The sequence below is a fragment of the Schistocerca serialis genome, chromosome 11 (genome assembly GCF_023864345.2).
Source record: "Schistocerca serialis cubense isolate TAMUIC-IGC-003099 chromosome 11, iqSchSeri2.2, whole genome shotgun sequence".
Taxonomy (NCBI): Eukaryota; Metazoa; Arthropoda; class Insecta; order Orthoptera; family Acrididae; genus Schistocerca; species Schistocerca serialis.
In genome coordinates, this window is record NC_064648.1 from 131,843,071 (window position 1) to 131,862,039 (window position 18,969).

At 39.6% G+C, this 18,969-nt stretch overlaps 1 protein-coding gene across 5 annotated transcripts in view; it reads right to left on the reverse strand.

Moving 5' to 3' along the window:
* LOC126426901 (zinc finger protein 239-like) overlaps nt 1-3,456 on the reverse strand; it is an 87,866-nt gene extending 84,410 nt beyond the window's left edge. For 2 of the 5 annotated variants that reach the window (XM_050089004.1, XM_050088999.1), the window contains exon 1: nt 2,903-3,456. In XM_050089004.1, coding sequence (XP_049944961.1) covers nt 2,903-2,944 — 42 coding nt within the window. In that variant the 5' untranslated portion in view covers nt 2,945-3,456. The remainder of the gene's footprint in view (nt 1-2,902) is intronic. The other 3 variants (XM_050089002.1, XM_050089001.1, XM_050089000.1) reach the window with 3 other exon arrangements.
* Nucleotides 3,457-18,969: the final 15,513 nt, after the last annotated feature.

Sequence of the window (18,969 nt, forward strand, 5' to 3'; positions counted from 1 at the left end):
ATGCTGTCCCTGATAAAATTCTTACAATTATTCGGGCTGTTGGCTGAAGTGCAGCGTGTGTTGGCAGAACATGCGGTTGGCCAGAGTTCCGGTGTCTCGGACCAGAGACTGCTACATGTGACAATGACGTAGGGACAACCCATGGGGTTCCATAAGGTGTGGTACCTGGTTCGAGAGGTCTAGGCTGGGCATGCCAAGATAGTGCTGATGACGTATTATTTTTGTTATAGATCCTCCCGTAGTTTTTGTGCACATGAAACTGGTGTTAGTGAAAGGACGGTGTATGACTGGTTTTCATTTTGTAGGGAAGTTCGTTCAGAATATATTAAGTACAAAGGTAAGTTGGGTGGGCCTGAGGTGGTCGGGGAGGTTGACGAGTCGCAGTTTGGGAGGAGAAAGTATGGGAGGGGTAAGTCTCCGGTTGGTTTATGGGTGTGGGGAGCTGTTGTATCTGGGGATGGTTTTTCAGTGTGTGCTTTTAGGATTTTGGAGGGGCACATGAAAAGGGAATTGGTGGGATTAATTGAAGATTTTATAGAGGAGGGTAGCACAATAGTTTCCAACGCTTCTTCATCTTATAGGGGGTTCGGCGAGAGGGAGCATGATAATGTACTTGTTAAACATAGTTCAGAATTCAAGAATTATGAGACTGGGGCATGCATGTACAAATACAATAGAGGGATTTTGGGGGGGGGGTGGTTAAGTCTCATTTAGCTGAGTATTGTTGGTGGAAGAGCGTCACTGAGGACTATTGCATTTTTCAGCTTTTTTTAAGGGCTATTAGTAAAATGTATAGGCCGAAGGTGGTTGGTTAAGGATGTGTTGTGAGGGGGGCAGGGAGGAGGGGAGGGTGCTCCGGCTCGGCCGGGGGGAGGGGGTGGGCGTGTAGTTGTTGGTAGTGTTTGTGGAGGTAGGTGGGTGGGGTGGTTGTTTGATGATTACATTGTGGAGGATCTGTTGTGTTGCAGTTGTTTTTTAGTTTTAGTGTGTGATTGGTTTTTGTTTATTTTTGTTGATGGATGTTTTGACTTTGGAGGGAGGGTGGAGGTTGGGTGGAGGGGGGGGGGGGGGGGTTAGTAGGTTGTGGGTGGAATTTTTTTTTTTTCTTCTTTCTTTCTTCTGTGTTGTTTGGTCAGTGGTATTTACTGCGTGTGTTGGTGGTTAATGTTTAGGTATTGGCACTTGGGCTTGATTTAGATACCTATCTTTGGGGAAGTACTTGATTTAAATTTTTTTGGTATCGTTAGTTGTTTTTGAGCTTTATAGGTAATGGGAAGTGTCTGATTTCAATATGTTCTCTTAGCTATCTATGTTTTGGTATCGTGAGCTGCTGTTGACCTATATAGGTCAAGGGAAGTGTCCGATTCCAAAACGCGGTCATAGATATGTGTTTCGGTATCGTGAGCTGCTGCTGACCCTGCGTGTTTATATGTATTTATATTTAGTTTATCCCCGCCCAAAAACCTCCAATTTCCCATGCTTGTCCCGTTAGTTTGATTATGTTTTTGGAGGAAGATGTGTGTGTTGGTTTTTCAATCTATTTTCATGTTTGTTGTCATGTTTACGTAATGGCGTCATAGGTGCTATTTGGAGTCGTGGTGAATGGTCGTTTCCACCATATTGGTGACGTCATGGGTCAAAGCAGACGGGTGGAATCGGACGCTTCGGTAATCCGAATCAAAACTCAGAACAATATACTCCACAAGTTAACAGGAACCATCTTGGGTACCATTCCAAGAGTCTTCAGCTGGTCACCAACTATAGTGCTTTCATATGCAGTCAGAGACTATTGCTGTTTCAGCTAACATTACTTCTACCTTGTTGACACTCGCACTCGTGCATACTGAATCAGATCAAACAGGTTAGGGCAAATGTGGAGCATCAACAGGGACAGAAGTCCTCCTTTGAATGTGACTGCAGCGAAGCGCAGTGTACAGTACATCACAAAACATTTGAATGTTCCTTGATATCAATGGAAAGGGCAATGGAACATCTTCACAATTTGTTTGCAGTAGATTCTTGATGGATTTCAGACCTGGACTTCAAGCCCTGAACCCATTATGAAATTAAAATTTTATCTACCTGTGTTGAAATGTATATATTTGTTGTAAATAGTTGTCCAATATTTCTCCTATCATATCATAAATAAATAGCTTTATGTCTGTATATGCTCATTGGGCACATGTGGGATCTAGCTTGCTTATTCAGTTTCGTTTCTTTTAATAATGTTATCAACAATGTTGGATTTAAATCCATTAACTGTAACCATTATTTGTACTGTGTCAAGTTTGTGATTACGATCTTTCTTGTGAAAAGGTGGTGGTCCATTTCTCCTTTCACTTGTGACAGGCAGACTCATCTGTTACAAAATGAGAGTCGGGGGGAGGAAATGAATAATAGTGAGGCACACTTGATACTTGCTAAGCTTCCCACAATGAGTTATAAGAAAGCAAGAAATTTACAACTCCATCTATTTGAATTTTTGGTAATGTTGACAGACTTGGCTGTAGCACATCCCAAGGTTTAGGTTAAGCTGCATAGCATGGCTGTAAATTGGCGAAGGCGACAATTGTGAACGTGGAATACGGGCTGTCGTTATCAGACTGATCTGTAGTGTAGTCTGCTGTTTACGTACGCGCCGCATTAAACGCAAATTGTCTTACTTAACGCACATTTCGGCATTAAAACCGCAAGGCAAATTTTATAAAAATGTGTGAAAAATTAAACCTGGTACATTGTTAAAGCAATACACGCCACACGGTAGTATTTCACTTGTTCCTTGTCTTTTGTTGCTGGATTTTTTGACTCGTTCCATGGCCCTGAGATTGTCCACCTCCATGCTATATAGGGAACACGACGAGTGGAAGAAAAAATTATGAAATGGAAAGGGATCCATTCTCACCGTGTTGACCGGCGAGAAAGCATCCAGTGGTTCTTCCTTCATGACAAAACGAGTCGGCAAAGCGTGTGCTGACGCTCAGTATTCACGGATGTCAGTTTCTTTTAATCGGCTTGTATTCCCACTCACTGCTGATAAAACAACACACTTGAATCGTCAACCATATATACAACGATTCAAAGTGAATATTGTAACACAAGTAATTAGTGTGAGATATCACTCACAGATTTACACCAATTCACGTAGCTGCAGTAGATATGGATTTATGACAATTTTATTTTGAACTTAACGAGCACAAATAACTACAAGCGTTTCTATGGCGTAAAATATCGTCAAGCCAAGGATAAGGTGGCACTTTGTATACGTCTGCGTCTGTTATGAATCACTTATTGGATGTCTACAATACTAAATATGTTATAGTAGTGCGTATTTTAATCCACACCCAGCACAGTCGCCAACATGTGTGCACGACAACGCAGCGTGCCAGCGGCACAATGCATAAACAAAACTTCTGCCCCTCCGTTTCATTTACAAACTTCCACAACGCCACGCTGCAGTCATCTGTTCCTGCAAGGCACTCTGGATGGAAACATGTTTTGCCAACGTCTGAAACAATGAGAGATGCTCAGTACTACGTATAGAGATCACCGAATTTTTTTTAGTTAGTTTCAACGACGTGACTCAGATGTCCCTTTGCGTCCATGCTACGTATGATAACTGGCATTTGAAACACATTTTGCAATATTTTGCCGTAGTGCACGAGACACAGCTTGGTGTTCAATGACTCGGCTTTTCAGATGTTGGCGACGCGTCTTGTGATTTCGACTGCCATGGAGTGGAAAATTTGACAGCTACAGTCAGCCTGTCACTAAAGAGGAATGATATTCACTCGGCATGAAAAAAGTAAAATTTTGTATTTTGTCAGAGAAAGTAAAATTCATTCGTTAATCAGTCCTGTTAACGAGTGGACTGTTTTATTGTTCGCGTCGCTTTGTCTGCTTGTATCAAAACTCGTTTGTATTGTGATGTACTGTAAAGTTTCGAACTTAGGCGTGCGCGGTGATATACACGTGCCATTGTTGTTATTATATGTAAATTGATATCGATAGTTTTTTTGTTTACTCCGTTGTGTTGTTATAACTCGATGGTTATTATGTGTTCTGACTTGTGTAGCCGGCCCCTTTGGTCGAGCTGTTCTAGGCGCTTCAGCACGCTGCTGCTGCCGTCACAGGTTCGAATGCTGCCTCGGGCGTGAATGTGTGTGATGTCCTCCGGTTAGTTTGGTTTAAGTAGTTCTAAGACTAGGGGACTGATGACCTCAGGTGTTAAGTCCCATAGTGCTTAGAGCCATTTGAACCTTTTGACTTGTTTAGTTGTTATACACGCGCTGATTATTTAATAAAACATTGTTTTCAGGAAGCTTTCACGTTTGTATTAAAAAATGCTTAACAAAAGGTTATTGGTCCAGGCACAGGTGTGAAAGTAAGGTCTTATAAATATTAAAATTCAAGTCGTGCGCGCAAATTCAGAGCCGGTTTGAAAGTTACGCTTGTGCCGATCATTTATATTTTGCCGATTGATCGTTCTTGCGTGCAGACTGCCGTCATTTTTTTCTCTCACTCAAAGCTAAAAATGAGTAGCACAGCCCCAACTGGACTCCCAGTGGTGGATAAGTTGATCAGGCGTGAAAATTAAAAAAGCACTATGCGACTTAACTTCTGAAGTCGTCAGTCTCCTAGAACTTAGAACTACTTAAACCTAACTAATTTAAGGACATCACACACATCCATGCCCGAGGCACGATTCGAACCTGTGACCGTAGCGGTCGCGCGGTTCCAGACTGTAGCGCCTAGAACCGCTCGGCCAACGTAAAAATTATTCGACGCTGAATTTTGCCATGAAGGCGTAATTGGTCCATGGCGAACTATGGCACGTTGTTAAAAACCTTCCTTCGGATCCGACGAAACGGGACGATTTATGGAAGAAGAGAGACAAAAAGGCACATTCCCAGATTATACTTTCCGTGGACAAGATGAATTATTCCCATATAAGGGACACAAATATGGTAGCAGAACGGACGGCCTTGGAAAAAGCTTTTGATGACTCAGGACTCACACATAGAGTGTGCGTACTTAGATCATTGATCACTACCAAATTAGATAAATGCAAATCGGTTGACAACTGCTGCGATCGAATATTAACGACCGCGTTTAAATTAAATTAAATGAAGTTTGCGGTGAGAGAAGAGTGAATAGGAACTTTGGTCCTGGCTGGCTTACGTGATCATTATCAGACTATGATCATGGCACTTGAAAACAGTCACACACGTATAACGGGAGATTCCATTAAAATGAAACTGCTACAAGACGACAAACCCGAAGACTCAAATGGAAATGAAGAATTTGTTCTACATACAAACAAGAAGAGGTCAACAAAACGTATTATTAAATGCTACAAGCACAATAAACCGAATCATATTGCTAAATATTGTTCTAGCAAGGACGAAAAAGGAGGACGCCATCAAAAAATGACGGTGACAGATATGTACACTACTGGTCATTAAAATTTTTACACCACGAAGATGACGTGCTACAGACGCGAAATTTAACCGACAGGAAGAAGATGCTGTGATATGCAAATGATTAGCTTTTCAGAGCATTGACACAAGGTTGGCGCCGGTGACGACACCTACATGCTGACATGAGGAAAGTTTCCAACCGATTTCTCATACACAAACAGCAGTTGACCAACGTTGCCTGGTGAAACGTTGTTGTGATGCCTCGTGTAAGGAGGAGAAATGCGTACCATCACGTTTCCGACTTTGATAAAGGTCGGATTGTAGCCTGTCGCGATTGCGGTTTATCGTATCGCGACATTGCTGCTCGCGTTGGTCGAGATCCAATGACTGTAAGCAGAATATGGAATCGGTGGGTTCAGGAGGGTAATACGGAACATCGTGCTGAATTCCAACGGCCTCGCATCACTAGCAGTCGAGATGACAGGCATCTTATGCGCACTGCTGTAACGGATCGTGCAGCCACATCTCGATCCCTGAGTCGACAGATGGGGATGTTTGCAAGTCAACAACCATCTGCACGAACAGTTCGACGAAGTTTGTAGCAGCATGGACTATCAGCGTGGAGACCGTGGCTGTAGTTACCCCCGACGCTGCATCACAGACAGGAGCGCCTGCGATGGTGTACTCGACGACGAACCTGGGTGCGCAAATGGCAAAACGTCATTTTTTCGGATGAATCCAGGTTCTGTTTACAGCATCATGATGGTCGCATCTGTGTTTGGTGACATTGCGGTGAACACATATTGGAAGCATGTATTCGTCACCACCATACTGGCGTATCATCCAGCGTGATGGTACGGGGTGCCATTGGTTACACGTCTCGGTCACCTCTTCTTCGCATTGACGGCACTTTGAACAGCGGACGTTACATTTCAGATGTGTTACGACCTGTGGCTCTACCCTTCATTCGATCCCTGCAAAACACTACATTTCAGCAGGATAATGCACGACCGCATGTTGCAGGTCCTGTACGGGCCCTTCTGGATACAGAAAATGTTCGGCTGCTGCCTTGGCCAGCACATTCTCCAGATCTCTTACCAACTGAAAACGTTTGGTCAATGGTGGCCGAGCAACTGGCTCGTCACAATACGACATTTACTACTCTTGATGAACTGTGGTATCGTGTTGAAGCTGCATGGGCAGCTGTACCTCTACACGCCATCCAAGCTCTGTTTGACTGAATGCCCAGGCGTATCAAGGCCGTTATTACGGCCAGAGGTGGTTGTTCTGGGTACTGATTTCTCAGGATCCATGCACCCAAATTGCATGAAAATGTAATCACATGTCAGTTCTAGTATAATATATTTGTCCAATGAATACCCGTTTATCATCTGCATTTCTTCTTAGTGTAGCAATTTTAATGGCCAATAGTGTATTTAGGAAACAGAAACAACAAAAGAAAGCTTTTCTTGCATCTGGTGTTAAATAGTCTCACGAAAAGGATATGTAGTATTTAGATTCCTGTGCCTCGGCTCACATTACTAATGACGGAAGCAAGCTTCATAATGTCAAGCTATGCAATAGTTTAGTGACCAGTGTGGGAGATGATGCCTTTGTAGCAAAGACTACTGGAAGTGTTAATCTGATCTTCTATACTTGTGATAGAACAATAGAAGTAGAAGTATCTGACGTCATTCATATCCCAAACTCAGCTGTAAATCTGCTCTCAGTAAAATTGTAAGTAAAGGGCATAAAGCGACTTTTAACAAAAAAGGTGGGATGAAGGTAAACTAATTGTCAAAGCATAGCCTAAGAATGACATCTAATGTTTAAATACAAATAAAATAAAACAGTGCTATTATACAAAAGATAGTGGATACTTATGGCATCGCAGGCTAGGACATATGACTCGTAAAAATACGCTGAAGTTGTCAAAGGTTTCGACAGGACTAAATGAAGATATTGTGGTTAAGGATCCCTGTGAGTTGTGCATCATGGGTAAACAGCCACGTCTTGTACTCAAACTTAGCAAAAGGTATATTAACGACATCTTAGTACATTCTGATTTGTGTGGGCAAATGGAGACAGCGTCTATTGGTGCAAATCATTAGTTTCTCACATTTATTGATGGTTTTTCAGTAATCAAGTTTGTTTATTTCTTGCAGAAAAAATCTGAGGTAACACAGATATTTAAAATCTTCAAAGCCATGGTGGAAAAGTAAACAGGGAGAAATATCAAGAAGTTGCAGTCTGACATTGGAAGGGAGTATGTCAACGATCAACTAAAAGAATTTCTGGCTTCTCAAGGTATTATGCACCAGCTCACAGTACGTTACAGTCCACAGCAAAATGGTATAACCGAGAGGATATTGTTGAAAAGACTTGTACCATGATGTTCGATGCTAACCTACCAAAGGAGTATTGGTCTGAAGCTGCGTCTACAGCTCCCCCCTGTCAAATCGTTCACCGACCACCACACTAGGAGATAAGACACCACATGAGCTTTGACATAGGAAGCCTTGTTTATCACATTTGAGAATTTTTGGTTGCAGTGCAATGGTTCACATTCCGAAACCCCATCACAAAGAGTTGGATAAGAAGTCACAGAATTTGACATTTGTAGGCTACTGTTAGGTCACCAAAGGCTATCAGTTTATCAATACAGAGACAGCCCGATAAATGTCAGCAGGGATGTAAAATTCTAGGAGGATGGGAGTTTTTCGGGTTCGAAGACAGAGGAACCAAAGACCACAAATGTGTTATGAGTGGAACAAGAAGCAGTTGTTCAGGACATCAGTACTTTACAAACTGAAGAAGAGATTAAATCAGAAGACTGTGATAATGAAACCTTTTATTTATTTGTTATTTGTTTTAGTTGTAAATATTTGTCATGTATTGTTGCTTTTCTGACATGTTCTACATCCTGGAGGACCTCCTCACTACGGATCAATTGGAATGAAACTAAATAGAAATATTAAAAAGGGTAGGAAGATTTTTCTGTTTAGCAAAAGTGACAAATAGCAGATTACAGAGTATCTGACGGCTCAACACAAAAGTTTTGTCTCAAGTACAGATAGTGTTGAGGATCAGTGGACAAAGTTCAAAACCATCGTACAATATGCGTTAGATGAGTATGTGCCAAGCAAGATCGTAAGAGATGGTAAAGAGCCACCGTGGTACAACAACCGAGTTAGAAAACTGCTGCGGAAGTAAAGGGAACTTCACAGCAAACATAAACACAGCCAAAGCCTTGCAGACAAACAAAAATTACGCGAAGCGAAATGTAGTGTGAGGAGGGCTATGCGAGAGGCGTTCAATGAATTCGAAAGTAAAGTTCTATGTACTGACTTGGCAGAGAATCCTAAGAAATTTTGGTCTTATGTCAAAGCGGTAGGTGGATCAAAACAAAATGTCCAGACACTCTGTGACCAAAATGGTACTGAAACAGAGGATGACAGACTAAAGGCCGAAATACTAAATGTCTTTTTCCAAAGTTGTTTCACAGAGGAAGACTGCACTGTAGTTCCTTCTCTAGATTGTCGCACAGATGACAAAATGGTAGATACCGAAATAGACGACAGAGGGATAGAGAAACAATTAAAATCGTTCAAAAGAGGAAAGGCCGCTGGACCTGATGGGATACCAGTTCGATTTTACACAGAGTACGCGAAGGAACTTGCCCCCCTTCTTGCAGCGGTGTACCGTAGGTCTCTAGAAGAGCGTAGCGTTCCAAAGGATTGGAAAAGGGCACAGGTCATCCCCGTTTTCAAGAAGGGACTTCGAACAGATGTGCAGAACTATAGGCCTATATCTCTAACGTCCATCAGTTGTAGAATTTTGGAACACGTATTATGTTCCAGTATAATGACTTTTCTGGAGACTAGAAATCTACTCTGTAGCAATCAGCATGGGTTTCGAAAAAGACGATCGTGTGAAACCCAGTTCGCGCTATTCGTCCACGAGACTCAGAGGGCCATAGACACGGGTTCCCAAGTAGATGCCGTGTTTCTTGACTTCCGCAAGGCGTTCGATACAGTTCCCCACAGTCGTTTAATGAACAAAGTAAGAGCATGTGGACTATCAGACCAATTGTGTGATTGGATTGAGGAGCTCCTAGATAACAGAACGCAGCATGTCGTTCTCAATGGAGAGAAGTCTTCCTAAGTAAGAGTGATTTCAGGTGTGCCGCAGGGGAGTGTCATAGGACTGTTGCTATTCACAATATACATAAATGACCTGGTGGATGACATGGGAAGTTCACTGAGGCTTTTTGCAGATGATGCTGTGATGTATCGAGAGGTTGAAACAATGGAAAATTGTACTGAAATGCAGGAGGATCTGCAGCGAATTGACGCATGGTGCAGGGAATGGCAATTGAATCTCAATGTAGACAAGTGTAATGTGCTGCGAATACATAGAAAGATAGATCCCTCATCATTTAGCTACAAAATAGCAGGTCAGCAACTGGAAGCAGTTAATTCCATAAATTATCTGGGAGTACGCATTAGGAGTGATTTAAAATGGAATGATCATATAAAGTTGATCGTTGGTAAAGTAGATGCCAGACTGAGATTCATTGGAAGAATCCTAAGGAAATGCAATCCGAAAACAAACGAAGTAGGTTACAGTACGCTTGTTCGCCCACTGCTTGAATACTGCTCAGCAGTGTGGGATCCGTACCAGATAGGGTTGATAGAAGAGATAGAGAAGATCCAACGGAGAGCAGCGCGCTTCGTTACAGGATCATTTAATAATCGCGAAAGCGTTACGGAGATGATAGATAATCTCCAGTGGAAGACTCTGCAGAAGAGACGTTCAGTAGCTCGGTACTGGCTTTTGTTAAAGTTTCGAGAACATACCTTCACCGAAGAGTCAAGCAGTATACTGCTCCCTCCTACGTATATCTCGCGAAGAGACCATGAGGATAAAATCAGAGAGATTAGAGCCCACACAGAAGCATACCGACAATCCTCCTTTCCACGAACGATACGAGACTGGAATAGAAGGGAGAACCGATAGAGGTACTTAGGGTACCCTCCGCCACACACCGTCAGGTGGATTGCCGAGTATGGAGAAAAAAAAACTAATCTAATCTTTATGGCTTTGACAGTGGTTCAATAGAAACTGAAGCTCAACACGAGGGTCACGAGAATCAAAACATACTTCAAGAGGTTACACCTTGAAGATCAAACAGAGAACCAAACCCCAAGACATGGCTTGATCAGGTTATTTACCGATGGTGGCTGCTGTGTAAGAGCACAATAGCACATGAACACTCTAACTTTCGGCACCTTGCGGATTTATTGGTTATGTTTCTTGAATGCTGTTAAACGTAACATAAATGCCGTAGTCTGAAAGATATGGCACTTAAATCTACTGTGCTATTGCACCTCTAGACTCCATGAAACTTGGCAACGGGGTCGCGAGCACACCTTGAGTTGTGCACGTTTTAAGGAGCTTTTGCACATGCGCAACTCGCGTGATGTAATTGCCTTATGGGCCAAATGCATACTGGTTTGATCAACAAAGTGCACAGTTCACGATGTACACAGCTATCCCTTGGCACACAACTAGAAGTTTATGTCAGTGCCGCCAGATGCTAGCACACTGTGGGAGACTTTTATCCCCATTCGCTAGACATAAATCCTGCTAGATGATAGCACAATCCTCAGATATGCTAATTCACTCACTATATACTGTAGTAAAATTAGACCGGATGTCAGTATATGTTAAAGTTGTACTGACAGTAAACCTGTTTAGTGGGTTTCTGAATGAGCCATAGAGTATTAAGCTATGGATGTTATACAGTAATTCATTTGAGGTGCTGACAAGGGAAACTCCCATGGCGCCCCTCCTAAGTTTTGGTGGTAAGAGGGCCCAGTGAATGTCAAAAACTGAACACAGATCAAGCATTAAACCAGGAAGAAGATGTACTGAAATGTGAAAAAAAGTAAAATAGAAACAGTGAACAGTCCAAAAACAAAAGTGCAGTATGATAAAACTTAGCAGACTAGTGGCATCATGGTTAAGTGGTTATGGTGTAGGATTACCACGCTGGTAAGCCATGTTCGAAACTACGGCGTTTCTTTTTTTCACTGTATTCAAAGTTGTGTCTGTGTTGCGGTATAACATCCGTTTGCAACAGCAAAGTGTAAGGAAGGGACCTACAATAACAGTTGATTCTGCACAACTACTCTATTAGCAGCCGAAATTAAGTGGCTTTCCAATGGGAACTGCAAACGTTTGAAGACAAGGCGACAAGTCCACCGAATCCTCCACTGGAAAACACGTCTGGACTGTCACACACGGCATTAGTGATGGCATGTGTGTCATATGATAGGAATCTCTTATCGGCACACCTAATTTGTAGCTAGGTGATTGAATGAGAAATGTCTCCTTGCCCAATTTAGGTATTCGTATGTCATCATTCCCAAGGAAATGATGGAACCACATTAGTTGCTACAAATGAACGCAACAGTTTCACAGTCACACAGTTTGTCCGTGCTCTGTCAAAACATGTCTTTTTAAAGTTTCTGAAGTTGCATTCCACTTTGAAAGTTTTGAATCTCGAATTCTTTTGTTGTAACATAGTTCACTCCCATTTATTTGTTGTTTTAATTTCTGTGAGATGTCTCTTGTTATCTTCACTATTCATCACGTTTGCTTGTGACAGTAATGCATTCTTACCACATGATTTATATTCTACAACCAGTGTATAGTATGACAACTACCAAGACTACAGAAAGGGAGTAAACATTTCAATGACCAGACAGACAGTTCACAATATTTTCAAGTAAAAAAAAAATCAAATTCTTTGCTATGAGAGAGTTTTGAACATGGCTCGCCCGCATAACAGTTTGTTACTGTGAACACTTACCCATGACGCTGTAGCTATTCATTTTCTCTCTATATTGCACTTGTTAAGCTTGGACTTTTCACGGTTCCTAGTTTGCTTTTTTTCCACAGTTCAGTGCAATTTCTTCCTGTTTTCATGCTTCATCTGGGTTCAGTTTTTGATGGGCTATCCACTGGGCCATCTTACCACTAAATCTGAGGGTAGTTTCCCTTGTGAGCACATAAGGGCCCGAAACACATCAACGATTGTGAGATTGTAGCATTCATTCACGCTTCTGAAATCTGTTGATCTTCGAAAGTGAGGTTGTAGCAGTCATTCATGCTTCTGAAATCTGTTGCTCTTATGGTGAGTCAGGTTCATCTGTACTGCAGGTCCACACTACATTTATGAATATTCACAGAAAGCTGTATCACTGATTTCTGTGATATTCACTTAAATGTGGGATCGATAGCAGTGTGCTTTAGGCCCTTGTGGCTCTCAGCGCCTCATTTGTATTCTACTCAAGTAACCATATTGGTAGACATAACTACCTGAATTTAATCATTTCCACAGGCGGCACTTTGTGTTTGGAGTAGGTTGTTTACTGTGCGGCAATCAGCTTTCGTCTGCAGTGTATACATGAACTATGTTGAATCTATTTTAAACGCTAAGAGAAAAGTAAAGCTGTGAGAATGGGTCGTGAGTCTTCATTGGGTAGCTGAGGCAATAGAGAACTTGCCTCTGTAGAGAACTTGCCCACAAGAGGCAAAGGTCCCGAGTTCGAGTCTTGGTCCGGCATACAGTTTCAATCGCAGGGAAGTTCCATATCAGAGCACATGCTGCTGCAGAGTGAAAATTTCAGTTTGTGGACAGAAAAGTAAATTACCGGGAAAAGTTAGCCGCAAAAGAACCAGGGCCTCCAAAAATAGATTCGTTGATTGAGAGAGTGACGAAATCAGATAAGCATGATTTATACAAGCGAACATTTAATAAGGAAAGTACACAGTTAGCACAAGTTGCTGTATGGGTGCAGTGCACAGCGTAAGAATATCCCATTTTCAGCCCAGAAGTAAATGCGTGGACTAATACGTCTCTCAGGCATCTTGTAGTATTCGTGAGAACAAAGTTGACATTCGGCACGGTGGCTGATGGAAGCGACTGTAAATGGGATATGTCTTTATTGTCGCTGCTATCAGCCACCGTGCCGAACGTCAACTTCGTTTGTGTGCATATTACATTTCTCTGAATAAAATAGAAAAGACAAAAACTCCCACTTACACAAAAATGAAAAACGTAGAGTTGCGAAACCCTACATATTATTTCGTTATTGCCCTAAACTGTACTTAATTAGGCACCAAACAACAAAATTCCACAAAAATAATTATTTATTTTGTCAGGTAAGTTATGCATCTTATAATAATAATAATAATAATTATTATTATTATTATTAATGTTTTCATTATTATTTTCAGTGGCTGTAGTTGTATAAATCTGTAAAATTAATTTCACACTCTCAAATTTATCTGAATCTAAAAATTTGTGAACACCCAGAATGTATACTCACGAGCTGCCACTGTTACTTACTATTTGAAAGAAGGACTTCCAAGTGAAGACATTGATGTCAAATAACCCTTGGAAGGGACAAATAATGAAGAATGGAAAAAGCAATGAAGAAAGAATTCTCATCTATAGTTTGTAGTAACACATTTGAAAAAGTAGAGCTACCCAGCAGACATGGGGACACAAACCACTCGAGACTAAGCGGATATTAAAAATAAAGCCTGGGTCTAGCAGTACACCAGACACATTTGAGACATGCCTAGTGGTAAAAGGATGTGCTCGAGTACAGGAAACCTTCACACTAGTGGTCAAGCATGCATCCATTAAACAATTCCTGTCTACGGCAGCTAGAGAGAACCTGGAGATCGACAATGTTGACATCACTGCTACTTATCTCTATGAGGACTTAAATGAAGACATTTGTGTCATTCAACCAGAAAAGTTTCCAACTCCTGGAGGCTGAAGAAAGCTGTTTATAGACTCAAACAGGCTGATACGAATTGGAATCTGAAAAATTGATGAGGTGTTAAGAAAACTGAAATTGAACAGATCAAACACTGATCCATATATCTATTTTCACAGAGATTGCACCAAACCAGTCATCATAGCTTTATATGTCGATGATATGTTATTATTCTCAAATGACAGAAGTGTTCTGGATCAATTCAAAAATTATTTGCAGAGATTTTTTGAGATAAAAGTTTTACGACAGATATGCCAATGCCTAGGCGTGGAAATTAAACAGGATTATGATAAAGGAAAAATTTGGATCTCCCAGAAATCCCTTACAAAAAACGTTCTGCAGAAATTTGGAATGAGTGAAGCCACACTGGCGTCAACACCACTTGGTTTGGGCATTGTGGTAGTAGAATCATGTGATATGGAGGTACCATATCAAAAAGCAATAGAAAGTCTTCTATAGCTATCCTGAATCTCCATACCAGACATGTGTTTCGCTGCAAATCTCCTTAGCATATATAATAAATGTTTTAAAAAGATTTATTGGTTGTCAGTAGAAAGATTGTTTAGATATTTAAAGGGAAACATGGACTACAAGCTAGGATTTTCTAGAGATGGTAACAGAGAAATAATGGCCTTCAGTGATGCAGATGGGGAAATAAAATCAATGACAGACACTCTGTAGCTGGTTCATCCATAAAATTGTAAGGCTCTTTAATTTCGTGGTCTAGTAGAAAACAAAAAACTACTGCACTTCCTACTTTTGAAGCTGAACATGTGGCCTTGACATCAACTGTTGAAGATTTACTCTGGTTAAGACAATTTATGTTTGAGGTAGATCCATGCAGTGTCATAAAGTCATTTACAGTATGTTGTGATGATAAAGGAACTATTGAGTTTGCCAAGAATGCAGTGGCAAACTCTAGATAAAAGCATATATATATACATATATAAAGTATCATTTTATAAGAAAGCATGTTGAGTCAGTTGTTATTAATGTTGAACATCTGTCTTCTGAAGAAATGTTAGCTGATGCTTTCGCAAAACCACTTAGCAATGCCAGATGGAAACATGTTTAGTATCTGTGGCCTTGTGAAATAAGCGAAGAAGTGACTGTACGTTTAGACTTTACACTATATGTCAATGTTAGTTTAAGGGGGCATGTTAAGATGTGCAAATTGGTCTCAACAGTTATTTTGTTTCCTGCTTTATGATGTAATTACTCAGTGGTTATTATGTGCTCTGAGGTGTGTAGTTGTTGTTGTGCACGTACTGATTAATTAATAAAACATTGTTTCAGAAAGCTTTCACATTTATATTAAAAGATGTTGAACAGCTATCGTCAATTATAGACTGAAACCTATACATGCTCTCTTAAAGTTTTTGACTATAGTAGGCCTATCCACGTTCAAACCATTCGTTCTGTGGTTTCCTTGTATAATTACGTGAGAAATAGGTTATTTTTGAGAATTTTTGTACATTTTCGAAACTAATTTTTGAAAATTTTCGTAAATTACGAGTGTATGGATAACTCATTTCGAAACTAATCAGCGTTCATGATTAGCAGTTACTGGATACACACATGGTGAAATAGGCTTCGTCTTTTGTACAAATCACAATAAACATATTTCACGCTATTGACAGTGAATAGACTTGATATTTCAGAAATCTGTAAATACCAAAATTATTAAGACTGTGAGCACAGTGTTCAAACTACATTACAGCTACTAACTTGGTGAACATACTTAACATACAAAATATATTCAAACAGCGAATACAGTGATTATATACAGTACACTTGGCCGCTGTTTCTATGTTTCAATACAGTGTATCAATATGCGGAACTCTTTCAGTGTTTCGAAATGGCTACGTTCTACTGTTTCGAAACAGTGGTGTATCATTTCACTCTGTCTCGGATAAAGGGGCCAGATTCGATCTCGACCCAGAATGAAACTGTATCGTTGTTACAAAATAAAGCTGTTTCAGTACCCTTAACTGTATCGAAATAATGATGTTTCATTCCACTCTGTCTCGGACGAGATTCGGGCTTGGCACAGATACTGAAACATATTTAATATGCCACTTCATGAAACATATTTAATATGCCACTTCATGAAACACATTTAATATGTCACTTCATGAACATTTTCAAGAGTGTCGAAATCTTTTTGACGAACAACAGCATGAAACTTAAGATTTATGATATTAAAGCTTCGTTCCTAATTGACTTCCATATTCTGAAATGGCGTAATATCTGCTTTATAAACACTAACAAACAATGAAATAACGCACACTATTCGCATTCAAAATAACAAAACAGTGAAAACCATTCAGTTACATAACACATCTTTTATAATATACGCTTCTCTGTTCATGTACAGTTATCATGTTAAAAACGCAAGTAAACCTGCAATGCTTTGAATAAAAAAAGGCATAGAGGGCAGTTTTTAGATGTATACATAAATTGGATGGATGTATAATTGTTAGCAATCTGATGGTCACATCACTGCTGGTCTAACGATGAATGGAACAGCCTGAGAAGCATGGTGGATTTATGGTAATGGTTCGAAATAGCTTGGGTGACAAAAAATTTTTTCTCTCTTATTTTGTTATTTGTTCGAATTACATGGATTATTTGTGAGTCTATAGTCAATGTGCCTGTTATTCACAATAATTCGTTTTTTGTACATTAAAATTAGCAGGAGGGGTATATTACCCATACTCACAGAATCTGAGAATACCAATAGCGAATCTGTTGTTTCTGCAATTTGCTCCCATCTGCAGATCCGTCAAGTTAGTTCTTCTGTCTTCAGATATGGCATTATGAAACCCAGTGTGGGATTATTTTATGAAAATCAGTCCTGAGAAAATTAAGTGTAACTTGTGCTTGTCACTGTTCTACTTCTCGCTTAAACAGACATTTGTGATATAAGCACCCCACAGATAATTAAAAGAAACTCTGTCGAAACCAGTTTTTATGAATCTGAGCAGTGAGAAAGCCATTTCAGATTCCACAGCAACTGTTCAGGAATCTGTCATTTCAGTGCCTGTGCGTCCAGATGAACAGTCTGTGCAAGAAATATCCAGCACTTCTACTGGTTCAGTTATGAGTAAGTGTGGTAGCCCAACAAAGATTACCAGATTTGCATCAAGACCAAAGCCTTCATCTAAACGAGCCAAAATAGACAAACAGATTTTAAGACTTGTCGTTAAGGAATATCTCCCATTTATTGTAGCTGAGAGTGTAGAGTTTAGAAAAATGACTTATTTATAAAATGAAAACTATGTACCTCCCAATAGAAAAACACTCTCCAATAGTTTACTCTCTCAAGTGTTCAACAGTGCACTAGTGTGAGTAAGATCTACAGTAGTACATCTGCATTATGACTGATGGACGGACATCTGTGAAAAATGAGAATTATATTGCAGTGACTGCTCAACTCATGAGTGAAAACTGCAAACTGAAGTCATATTTGTTATCTAGTTTTAAATTCCATGACAAGCATACAGCTGAAAACATTTCTAGTGACTTACAAATTGTAACCTCAGTTTGGGGTATTACCAATAAGATTGTAGCTTGCATTACAGATAATGCACCTAATAAGGTGAAGGCAGATTTGTGTGCAATGGTGGCATGTACCTTGTTTTGCACATACACTGAATTTAATTGTGCAAGCAAGCCTTAAATCAATTATAGACACAAGGACAAAAGTGGAGACAATAATGGAATTTTGAAAAAGAAGTCCTCAACCACTTGAGAAATTACATAATATTCAGACATAAATGGGTAACCTATTTCGACAATCAAACAAGATTGTACTACGACTTGGAATTCCACATATGAAATGTTTGACATGCTTTTGAAAATCAATGAGGTTATGGAAAGCACCTTGCTCCATTTATATTTAAAAAATTAATTATGTTTTATTTACCCAACTATTGTCTAAATTATCGAAAACCAACCATTTAACATAAACGTTATAACTCTCTTCATTAAAGCTTTACAACAATTTAAAACTCTGGAAAATTCGTTTTCATTAATTCTTTTCCATAAAAATTTCGCAATTTAAATGTTTCAATTTATATGTGATTGGACCGGAATTATTTAAATCTTCAATTTCGGAAATTCCTGTTGACTAATTTGCTGTATAACCTAACTTTGTCTCCAATTCTACATTTAGGTTCAGTATCTAACAAATTCGTTATCTAAACAGATTTTTTCAGTTTCTTCATTAACGTCCCATGGGGCCATTTTTATAATTGTATGTTTTATGTTATTATCAATTAATTTCGAAACAAGTCAATCCATTTATAATTTCCTCGAAGATAAAATTTCTTCCACATCTTCTCTTTTACTGGACTATAAAATCGTTCAACAAAAGATGTCTTTAATTCATTAAAATATGAATAATAATTAATGTTATGTTTTTTCATTAATTCTTGAAATTATTTTTATAAACTTCTTGTCATTATCAGTTTGCAATTCTTTTGGTTTTCAAATACTTTCTTGTAAGAATCACCTATATTTTTACCTGCTTTATCTTTAATTGGAAAGCCAAAGCAAATTCTGAAAAAATATCTGTAGCAGTTAACAAATATTTATACCATATATTTATTTTGGAAATTGCTTTTAACTTTCCAGAAACAGTTTTGACTAAATCAGCTTTCCATAAATTATTTATTCCAAAAGAAATTAAA